Source organism: Prunus mume, linkage group LG2, assembly GCF_029339155.1.
Source record: "Prunus mume cultivar Tortuosa linkage group LG2, ASM2933915v1, whole genome shotgun sequence".
Lineage (NCBI taxonomy): Eukaryota > Viridiplantae > Streptophyta > Magnoliopsida > Rosales > Rosaceae > Prunus > Prunus mume.
The window spans coordinates 1,182,825-1,195,069 of NC_142699.1; the positions used below are offsets into that span (position 1 = coordinate 1,182,825).

At 36.0% G+C, this 12,245-nt stretch overlaps 1 protein-coding gene across 1 annotated transcript; it reads left to right on the forward strand.

Moving 5' to 3' along the window:
- Positions 1 to 5,085: 5,085 nt before the first annotated feature.
- LOC103319055 (receptor-like protein EIX2) lies at positions 5,086 to 7,873 on the forward strand. The gene is given in 3 exon segments (XM_089044701.1): positions 5,086 to 6,524; positions 6,527 to 7,195; positions 7,198 to 7,873. Coding segments are annotated over 3 exon segments (2,520 nt in total). The 5' UTR covers positions 5,086 to 5,167; the 3' UTR covers positions 7,692 to 7,873.
- Positions 7,874 to 12,245: the final 4,372 nt, after the last annotated feature.

The following is a 12,245-nucleotide window of genomic DNA, read 5'->3' on the forward strand; positions in this document are numbered from 1 at the left end:
AAAACGTGAATAAGGAGTTCAAGGTCAGTGGAGCAAATGACTAAGATTTAAAAAAGCTAGTCTTTCATAACGTGTAGGACATATTTTGGCATAATGTCATTTATTTTTCATTAGACTTTATTTTGGCAATTGCTATATCATCTCGATAATTATAAATTCAAAGAAAGTTGTGATATGAACTGTTAATACATATAAAAGTGTAGTAGCATAATACATATAAATGTGTATATATGAGCGTAAGTTGATGATTTTACTTTCATAATTTACCACAATTTAAATATTACAAAAAAAGTTTGATACAACTAATTTAGTTCTCTTTGCATTCTAATAATTCCTTTACTATAAAAAGGTTAAACCCATGCTACCTAACCAACACTAAATTACCTTATATCAGGCAAATCACAGTCGAGATCAGCTAAGAAGTACCCCCAAAATACCACAATTTCAATTCAAACGAGGACATCTGTGAGAGATTAATTTGGTATGGATTGATTTAAGTAAGGAAATTTAAACTTAGAAGAGCTTTATATTAACTGATGTTGGCTTTATAAGTTAGTTTGATTTGAACTTTGTCCCACATTGGAAATTTAGAGTTCATTTGAACTCTTTATAAGACTATGGGTCAATAAATTATTAAATATATATAGGGTTTTTGACCGAAACTTTTCACGGATTAAATTTTTGGGTCTACTGATTAAATTTTTCGGTCCGACTGTCAAAGTCTATTAATTATTTCGTGAAATTGAGGAGTAAAACCGTCAAAGTCAGTCCATCCCTGCAACCCACCAATAGCTCTTCACCTAATTCCTCTCTGTGTCAATTGTTTCGTTGAACACGATACTTGTCCGCCATAGAAGATGGTCATGTGTGCGTTTTGAGCCTCTCCTAAGGAAGATTTCTTCACACTGAGAGCCATGATGAACAAGCCACTATTTTCCAGCATTTGACAAAGTATTGGCTGAGGGAACCCGACAATGCTTTAAATATATAGAAATTATATCTGGGCATACCTAGAATCAGCCATCTTGGGAACCTGTTATCTAGGAACAGAGGAGCCAAAAACATCTTGATCTTGTTGAGGGCACAAATCCATGGATTTAAAGTCCCTAGGAGTTGTTGGCGCATTCCTTATACATATATATACAGAGAGCTTCCATTGAGGGATCCCTCAAATAAGCTTATTTGAGGGACACCCCTTATAGGCCCCACTCTGGATTGTATTTCACTAATCCAAACCGTCTATTTTGTAGATACTCATTCAAAGATTATCTCTACAAAAAATCACTTGAATCCGATATCATTTGACCACTCAATTGAGTTATTGAAATTTTAGTACTTTCTTGAAGCACCGTGTTCATTGATTTTGTAAGACACAATTGGATGTCGAAACGGTTTCCGATTTGTCTAATTTTTTATAAGGATGATCTATGAATGAAGACCTAAAAAATAGATGGTTTGGATCATTAGGAAAAAAATTGTAGGGTACCCTAATGGGCGTCCCTCAAATAAAATTATTTGAGGGATCCTCAATAGAAGGGGACTGCATATATATATATATATATATATATAAATGTTGGCACATTCCTTGAGTGTGCCATAAATGGAAAAAAAATTATGAACATATCTTCAATTTTTAAGATTTTTATAATTGTTTCCTTTAATTTTTAATTACTGTATTAATATTTTAATTCATATGAACAATTTTACTCCTCAATTTAAGGTAATAATAATATTAACAGACTTTAACAGTGGACCATTTTAATAATAGAGAGTTGGAGTACTATTATGAAAATTTTAATTCGTTGACCAAAATGAAACTTGAGCAATAGTTGAAGAACCATTTCGGTTAAAAATCCTTTTTTGGGGCTTATTTGTTCAAATGCCCCATGTGGTTTCCAAATAGTCTATGTTTGTCCCTTGATGTTTTAAATGACTCAATCTCTCCCTTGAACTTCCATTATTTGACCAAAGTTGCCCCATTCGGTTAGTTTTGAAATAAAAATCATTAAATGAACTAACGTGGCATAGGTAGTTTTAAAATATTTTTTTTCTTTGGAGAAATTATTTGAAATGTTTAAAAATATATAAAAATATAGACCTCTATCTTTTTATATATAAATAAACAAAGACAGAGCCATGAATTTTTAGAGGAGGGGCAGTATTTAAAATACTAAAAGTAAATACCCTCACAATTTAAACAATACTAAGGTCATTCATAATTCATGAAAAACAAAACATAAACAAAATGCAAGCAAACAAGAAAGCAAAGCCTCTTAGGAGTGGGCACATGTATAGGGGCATATTCCGGCCTCTCTAAGAGATTTTCCCTAAATAGGAGATGCAACTGCACCTTCTTGCACTTACGCCACTGTAAATAAGTATATATGTATTTTATCTTTTATGGGGGTTTATGTATATATGGTTAAATACTTTTTTGGTCGCTAGATTTTACATGAAAATTCAATTTGGTCACTGAGAAAAATATTTTGCTAAATTAGTCACTTTTTAACCAAAATTTACAATTTATAGGTTCATCGTTAAGTTTTTAATGGAAACAAACTGTAAGTATATAAATTGAAAACTTTTAATAATACAATGATCAATTTAGCTAAATTTGTTTCTCAGTACTTAAATTGAAATTTGGTGTAAAATACAGTGACCAAAAAAGTACTCAAAATATATGATTGCATGAAAATTTGTAGTTTTGTTGTGTCAGCAAAGCTGAGATTTCTTCTACTTGTTAAATATCTGTCTCTCTCGCGAGTCGCAAGAAATGAGGGCCCAAAAACAAAGAGACTAAAAAGGCCCACAGCTAAGATATCAGAGACATGCAGGCCCAAGTTGAGCATCTACCAGGCAAAATTAGCAGCTTGACTAGGGTTTTAACAACTTCGATTCGATTAATAAAGGACGAAGACGAACGAATTGATCAAAAACACAAAAAAGAGGGAGAATGATGTCGTTTTGATCCACTGCAACCGCAACCTCAACCGCATCGTCATCTCTGAACTCACCCAACCCAAAAATCCCAACAATCGATAATGAGAGTGAGCTCCGGGGATGCCCTCAGTGGCGGCGCCTCCTACACCGCCTCTGCCACTGCCGCCTCGGCTTCTAGGGACGCCGAGGCCTTCTTCCGCTCCAAACCCATCTCCGAGATCCGAACCGTCGAGTCCACCACCCGAACCCAGATCCAATCCAACATGGAGGAGCTCCGCCAGCTCCAATCATGTCTGTAACAAGCACGGTCACAAATGACCATTCGTGTCTCCGAATGCTAAGAAATTCCATGTCCATGAGGTTTTATTTTTAGGTTGTAGTGGAAGAAGAAGAAGGGGAAAGGGCAATCATGGAATGATAGAGGGAAAATAGGATTCGATTTGGGAGTGAGAATATATAGAACATCATACGTAAAGAAACTACTTCAAGTTTCTGTCTGAATGAAAATGCTTGGGGCACAAGTAACTTACAAAGTTGTTACAACTTAACCCGAACGTATAGATATAGCCTTATCATATTACAAATAGCTGATAATTATCAAAGCCTGACAGCTGTATTGTACTGCCATGAAAAGTGGGAGACACAGGAGGAAAAAAAAAACAAAAAAACCAAAACATGGGAGACGGATTCTTCGGGATTTTATCTTTGGGCCCACCTTTTTTTTTTATAGCGGTTGCCCTATTCGACCTGGACCAGGACTGGGCCTGGTAATAGTCCTACATATATTGGAAGGGAAGGAAGGAACTCGTTCACACAGAAATCACAAAACCCTAGCCCACATCGCTCCAAGAAACTCATTGGAGAATCCGTTGTCACTGCCACTCAAAGTCCCAGAGAAACCATAACCAGCCTACGTACTCCTTTTCTTTCCTTTCCAAGAAACCAAGAAATATTTTATCTTTAACCTTCTCTTCTCAGCAAAGTCCAAGAGGAAACTACACATATTTACATATGGCACCTTGTGAGTATGTTGATGTTCCAATTGGATTTAAGTTTCGTCCAAGCAATGATGAGTTATTTAGAATATATAATTAATGCAAGTATCTGGGTTACTTCTCAAACTGACATGGCATATCTTTTTATATACTCAATTTCAAAATAAACTTCAAGCTGAAATTCGGACCTCCTTGCAACCAAAAAAGTATTTCTTAAGAATCTTGGAACCATGTGTCTCTGATTTGGATAACCAACAGTTACTTCCCTTGAAATTGACCAAGCCATTTCTCAAAGGGTTGAGTTAGGCCTAATGGACCTCGAGGTGTGAGTTTTATACTTAAAAGCATCAATGCAATTAAGAGTGGACTACCTATATATATAATATATTTTTTTGTCAATAGTGGACCACCTATATTTGAATCGTAGATAATTATTATATTCTTTTTGATAAGGTATTATTATATTCTTTGATGTGGGACTTACACATCATAAGTTTGTATCGGGCCATTAACAATCTCACATCTCTCCAGATGGGATGTTGCTTGAAAGGTCCAAGCAATGTGTTATACTTCACTTCTCTACCTTTTGTCACCAACAACATTGCATTCTCTCTGTTATGTTATATTAACCTTGTGCTGTCAAGACTGAAATTAAAAGATCTGATCACGGAAATAGTTGTCCATTGAAGCCCAAGCACTGGGAGAGTCACCAAAAAAAAACAAAAGCCTCTCTTTATTTTTTCTACACATCCAGCCCCTCATATGGTAGACAAAGTCGGTATGGACTAATAGGTCCACAAACAAGTCCGTCAATAGAAGAAAAATGAAAAATGACAAAACCAAAACGACCGTCAGCGTTGCCTTTTCTTATCAAAATTAATTAATCCTATTCACTGATGGTCCATCCCCTGATGGGGATGTATTCAGAAAATAAGTGAGGACGCTCTTCATCTGGTGACTTTGAACAATTTTTTGTTGACTGACCTTTTTGGGGTATTGTTGCACATTCCCATTTCTTTTTTTTTCTTTTTTCTTTTTTAATTTTAGTTTCCCTAAAAGTTGGAGGACTTAAGCAGTAATTTCGTAGAAGTCCCTGAAAGGACTTGAAGGTCATTGATGATTGATCCTGCTCCTGCTAGTAAGAGGAAAGTATCACTTCAGATAAATAGCACTTCAGATAACTCATTGCTCATACACATCAGGTTAATCAATACAACCTTATTCATAGAGCCATGGGAGGAGTTGTTTTACTTGTCAGGTTTCTAAGCATTGCTACCATTATCATTTGTTTATGCAATGGAAATCTGGGTGTGCCTTATTGCAAAGAAATCGAGAGACGAGCCCTTTTGATGTTCAAGCAAGATCTTAATGATTCTTTAACTCTGCTTTCATCTTGGGTTGGTGAAGGAGAATTCTGCAATTGGGCTGGAGTTGTCTGCCACAACTTAACCTGTCACGTCCGCAAGCTCCGCCTTGGTAGTTACTATTTGAGCGGTAAGCTAAATCCTTCTCTGCTCAATTTAAAGAATCTCAATTACTTGGACTTAAGCAAGAATAGCTTTGACGGAAGCCAGATTCCAGACTTCTTCGGTTCTCTTGCAAGTTTAAGATATCTTGATCTCTCACAAGCAGATTTTCAGGGAGTGATTCCTCATCAACTGGGAAACCTCTCTAGTCTACACCATCTCGATCTCCACGGTAACTATTTTGATGTTAATAACCTTCAATGGATTTCTGGTCTCTCTCTGTTGCAGTACTTGGACATGCATGGTGTAAATCTTAGAAAAGCATCTGACCGGTTGCAGGAGACAAACATGCTCCCTTCTTTGGTAGAGTACTTAGATATGTCTGATTGTGGACTTCATCACATACCAGGTGGTATTGCCAACATGACTAGTCTTAGAGTTCTTAATCTTCAGAGGAACTCTATCAGTTCTACCATACCAAAATGGTTGTACAGCTTTAGCCATCTTGAATACCTCATTCACTCAGACAATCATTTGCATGCTGATATTTCAAGTTCCATTGGAAACTTGACAGCCCTTGTCAATCTTGATTTCAATCATAATCAACTTGGAGAGAAAATCCCAAATTCATTGAAAAATCTCTGTAAGTTGACTGTTTTTGATCTGTCCTGGAACGATGTTAGCGGAAGGGTATCAGAAATCTTTGAAAGTTCTTCTAGCTGTAATTCAAGTCAACTAGAGTCTTTGAGCTTATCCTATAATAATCTTTCTGGAGAGTTAACAGATGAGCTAGGAAATTTTAAAAACTTAGCCGTCCTTGATCTTTCTAGTAATTCAATATCTGGTCCCATTCCACCGTCCATAGGAAGTCTGTCATGCTTAAAACTATTAAAGATTTCTAATAATTCATTGATGGGTGATGTCTCTGAAGTCCATTTTACTAATTTAACAAGATTAGAGGAACTTCATGCAAATGATAATTCATTGACTCTGGAAACCAGTAGAGGTTGGCTTCCTCCTTTTCAACTTTTCATGTTGCACTTAAATTATTGGCATCTGGGACCGGAGTTGCCGAGATGGCTTCAGAGTCAAACGCTCTTGGAGGAACTAAGCATATCCAATACAGGAATCTCTCTCAAAATCAATTGTACGGGCAGGTTCCAAGAATAGTTACTGCCCCTTCAGCAATGGTTGACCTAAGCTATAACAATTTCCGCGGTTCATTACCTCTTGTCTCCTCCACAGTTGCTGTGCTAGATCTTTCCAATTCATCATTCTCCGGATCTATCTTTCACTTTCTTTGTGACAGGACAGATGAATCAAAGCAGCTCACAAGTCTTTATCTTGGCGACAACCATCTCACAGGAGAGATTCCTGATTGTTGGATAAATTGGAAAAACTTGATCGTCGTCGATTTAGAAAACAACTATCTAACCGGGACCATTCCGAGCTCCATTGGACACTTAATTTTCCTCCAATCACTGCATTTACGCAATAATCACCTCTCTGGAGAATTGCCTCTGTCACTGCAGAATTGTAGGAACTTGCTACTTATTGACGTTGGAGAGAACAATTTTATTGGAAGCATACCAACATGGATAGGGAAAAGCCTTTCACAATTGATGGTTCTCAGCCTTCGTTCGAATAAGCTTCATGGAGATATTCCTTATGAACTCTGCAATCTCCCAAGTCTTCGAATCTTGGACCTCACACATAATAATCTTGTCGGGACAATACCAATATGTTTCGGCAATTTTAGAGCGGACTACAGAGTTAAAATGGAGGGATTCATCTTCATTCTTCAGATATGCATGGTTTTTATGGCAAGTACAAAGATAATGCGATCTTGGTTAGGAAAGGTAGAGAACTTACATATAGCACATTGCTTACTTTGGTAATTAGCTTGGATCTTTCATACAACAATATATCTGGGGAGATCCCAGAGGAATTGAACAATCTTTTGACTGGAAGAATCCCATCGAAGATTGGTGACATGACACAGTTAGAATCTCTTGATTTGTCCATGAACCAACTTTCTGGTGAAATTTCTCCGAGCATCACGAATTTTTCATCGCTTGGTTCTTTGAACTTGTCCTATAACAATTTCACGGGACAGATTCCAAGAGGCCGTCAATTTGAGACCTTTGATGAGTCTAGTTTTGTTGAGAATAAGCTTTGTGGACCTCCACTCAGAAATGTGGCAATTGGGAAACACGGAGGAAGCCATACAATCGAACATAATTGGTTCTATATGGGCATGGGACTAGCTTTGTTCTTTGTCGGTTCCTAAATAGCATTGTATGGTGTAATTGTGGTTTGCAAATATTACGTACTATGTTAGATATATAGAGTGAACCTGTTGTGTTTTTCGTGCAATAAAGAATATGGTCGGATGCTTTTATCGCAAGCGTAATGCGTAATCATCCCTTTTCTTCTTGGTTTTTCCCCTTTCAGTATTTGTCCCTCATAAAATGTTGGTCTACTAATGCTTAATGGTTTTGATCATTTAACCAATCCGTGTTGCTAGGTCCATCGTCTCGAAAAAGTCTTCTTCTCATAACATCCCTTCGTTCTAGCTTCTAAAATTGTTTTGTTTCAGAAGACATATGGCTTGTATCCATGGTCATGTTTCCTGATCCTTCTTCTCAATGTTTTCTCTGCATGCATACCCCCTTTCTTGGCGTGCATACTCCCATTCTTTTGCATATTCTACTTGAATTGCCCTCTCGTCTTCTTGGGCTTTCAAGTCTATTTCAATTCTTATGGCTCTTTGCCTTGCAATTTCCTCCAAAAATTTAGATGTATTATTGCTAGATTTACTCCATCTCTTCGCCTTCGCCGCCTTCTCCCAATAGGCCTCGGGTCCTTTTGGATGGGTGAGTCTTGACTCATCAGGAAATCTATAAGCGAATCCGATGCCGATGAATCGTGGAGTGGCATCTCGTTCAACACAACGGTTGGACTCTTTGGAATAATTTGGAATCTTTGACAATTCTTTACCACCTCCCAACATTGGTCATGGTTGAAAACTTTTTTGCCTTGCCCAATAGCACCAAACCACATTTATGCTTGCATAATCTATAATAAATAAATAAAAAAGGAAATGCAAAAAACATTCACAAATTGTTTAGAAATGCAAGAAACATTACAAATGATTGGAAATGCAAGAATGATTAAGAAAAAATTGGAAATGCAAGATACATTAACACAATATTATTTATGCAAGAAATATTAAGAGAAAAAATTAGAAATGCAAGAAACATTAAAAAAAAATATATATATATATATTAGGACATTAAACTAAATAAAACGAAAATTACAAAATATTTACCTCGCTACTAAGATTTTCCCCTCTTCTATGGTTGTCCTTCGCTTTTGCCAAGGCATCTCTCCATTTTTCCAACTCTTTATTGAGAATTTTCCACCTACTAGACAATGCCATTTTCGTAAATGCGAGTTGACCGGAACTCTTTCACAAAATTCGGCATGAATTTTTTTCCACATATGACAAAATTTCATCTCATTGCCTGACACGGGACAATGACTAATTTGGACTCAACACTCACATAACAAAACATCTTCGATGGTGCTCCACGCCCCTCCGGTTTCGATAGAAGAAGCCATAAATATGATAAATAAAAATACAATTTGAAAGAGAATAAAGTGTTGAGTAAAGAGTGAATAATAGTAAAAGTAGAAGAAAATGCATGAGGATTTGTGTTGAAAGTGAAGGGTTTTGGTAGGTATTTATAGAAAAAAAAAACATAATTTTTTGGTATTTTTTTAAAAAAAATTTGAATTTTTTTTAATATAATTTATAGCCAAAAAAATTCAGCCGTTGGATTGGATGAGAGAAGCGATCGGAGTGCCTGCAGACGAAGACACATGTCTTCTAGCCGTTGGAAACGCACGAGATTGACGCCAAGACACGCGAGTTCAAATTTTTACCATTGCACGCTCCAACGGTAAAATAAATTTGAACCGTCCGTGACATCATCCTCCTGTAGGGCTACAAGTCGGGCGAGACCGCCGCCAGCGGTCTTCGTGGGTCCCGCATCAAGCCCTGGCAAAAGTGGCCCGTTGGAATTGGATTTTTTACTAGGCCTCCCCTCAGCCTCAGGCCTGGACTCATCGCTGGAATTGCTCTTATAAATAAAAGTGAAGTATACTCTGTTTCTTGGGGAAAATTAAAAAAAATCGGAAACCACATGCAGCCCCACAACGACTCGTTATCAGTCGGTCTATCAAGAGAAAAAGGAAAATTAACAAATTAATTGAGAGGAAAGTATGCGGTGGTTTTCTCTTTTACCGACAAACCATTCTCTCATGGCTGCCATGTACAACAAGTCACCACAATTAGTTGTCGCCATCTGTTGAGTCCTCCGTGTCTTCTTCATTCTCAAACCATTGAAAATTGTGGGAGGTGCAATTTTGAGTGCCAACATAACATCATCCAGCCTAGAGTTTTTATATTTTAAGTTTTCTTTTTATATAGACTTTTTGTTTTCGATCACAGATATAACTCGAGGAAAAGTTTTTTTGCTCAACCCTTGGAAATAATTTTATTGGTGGGTAAATTTTACACTTTTTTTTCTTTAGAAGTAGCCTTTTTCTTGCACTTATGCCGGGATGAATAAATTATACTGAACATATTTATTCATTGTAGGCCAGCCAAGCAATCGCAGTCACGAGCTTTTATTATTATAGTAAGGGCTAATTTGGCATAAAATAATCACTATCAATTTCTTTGTATGAGAAATCAGTTATGAAAGAAAGCAGTTTGGCATTTAGTAAACTTTATGTTAAAAGTGATTTTGGTATAATAATCAGTTTCTGAGTGTTTGGTAAATTTTTATGTAAAAGTGCTGTGAGCTGTATATAATGACTCAAAAGGGCATAAAGTTATTATTTAAGATTGCAATACCTAAACTCTGAATGTTATGACCGGAACTCACAAATATATATAATAACAACTCAAAATTGTTATGACCAATTGAAATTCACATATGGATATAATAATAACTCCAAATCTTTACATCATGCTGCTAGTATTCAATGCCTTCCTTGCCTCTTTATCCATGGCCAACACAACAACCAATTGCCAATTAATGTCCAATTCACTTTGACCCCTCATTGTCACTTTCCAGATGTGTTATGTGTGCTCATACTGCCTTGTTTTTGTTTTTGTCAATTAATATAGCAGTTTATTGAAACCCAGAAAGAAAGTAACAAAATACACCAAAGCTCCAAAGAAAAACTGGGAGATACAATTAATATAGCATATATGCACTCCTTTCTATATATTTTAAGTAAATTTAGAAATTAAAAGAGTCTAGATTGATGATGTTTTCAATTATCCTCTTTCAAGAAGGTATGATGAGCCCCCTCTTTCCAGATGCGATATGTGGCTCATCCATTAGAACCCAGAAGCTAGGATGAGTCCCCCCGTTTTTTTTCTTTTCTGTTTTTATAAAATCAATTCATAGCATTCCATTGAAACCTAGAAAGAGAGTAAAGAAGATACGCCAGTGATCCAACAAAACCAATAAATTCATAGCAACCCGCCCCGAGGGTGATGCGGAGTAAAACTTTGTTTGAGAATACAACCTAGAAATGAAGGGAGAAATTTTTTTTGTTTTTTTTTTTTAAAGATGAGAAACAAACCTTAAATCTAGGTAGCAGGAATCGTGGAGACAATTTCAAGAAAAAGGTGTGAAGAGAAGATGAGGAAAAAAAAAACAAGATGAGGAAGAAGAATAACTGAGTACTGATCGTGAGGGAAGAGAAAGGAAGGTTCAGCAAAAGTGAAGAGGACACTAGATGTCATTTGTAAAAGCCTAAGAGGATAATTTGGGCATTTACGAAACATTCATTAAAGAGCACCGTTCCCCAAACCGCTTTCCGCATAAGTGGAAATGAAATCACCCTCCTAGCAGTTTTGTCAAATCGATGTGGCTGACAGCAATTATTCTTAAAATCAGATTATTTTTTCATTTACCAAATAGGGAGTAAATTTGGCTTTTTCTCTTGTTTTTTTTTTCTTTTCTTACGTGTAGTCTATCATCTTATTTTTTATATAAATAAAATTAGATTTTTATAAGCAAAATCTAATGACTAGGATCCAATTAAACAAGTTACTTAATTAGACTTAATATCTCAAACTTAATATATTTCGTATCCAAAAATACCCCTACTTAATGTATTGTTTTATAGCTTTATTGTCTCTATTTATTGTGCTGATTTCATTTCAATATTTTGATTTTTTTTTTCCCACTATTTTGTGATATTCCATGTAAATTTGTATGTAATTGAATAGGGTGTAATTTAGAGACTTTTATTTATTTATAAAAAGGTATTAAAAGGAATAAAAATACAAAAGACACATATTGTAAAGGAAGTCATCCAAATAACAATGTGGCAAACATGGATAGATATATGTATATATATATTTTTTAATACCTTGTGGCAAACGCCTATAGAAGCTGTAATTATAGCTAACTGTAATTGTTTTTATGTGTGAGGAGGCGTTCGTGAACTCAGTAAACCAACCCTTTGAAACATATGCAGTGATTTGGCTGTGTTCATCTAATGTCTTCCTCCTCCTGGCTTTTGATTCTTACTAATTCAATATATATAATATTCTCATCCGTCATGAGCTGTTATCTTCTTTCCTAAGAAAAACATATAAACAAGCCTCTAATCGTCTTGATTGGGATTATTTATCCCTCTGCATTCTTCTGTCTTCCATTCCATTCAAACTCAGTAGATTTGTATTTTTGAAGCGTCTCTTTTTTGTGGAGAAGAAATCTCGGCGGTACGAGAGATAACTTTATTGATTAACAAC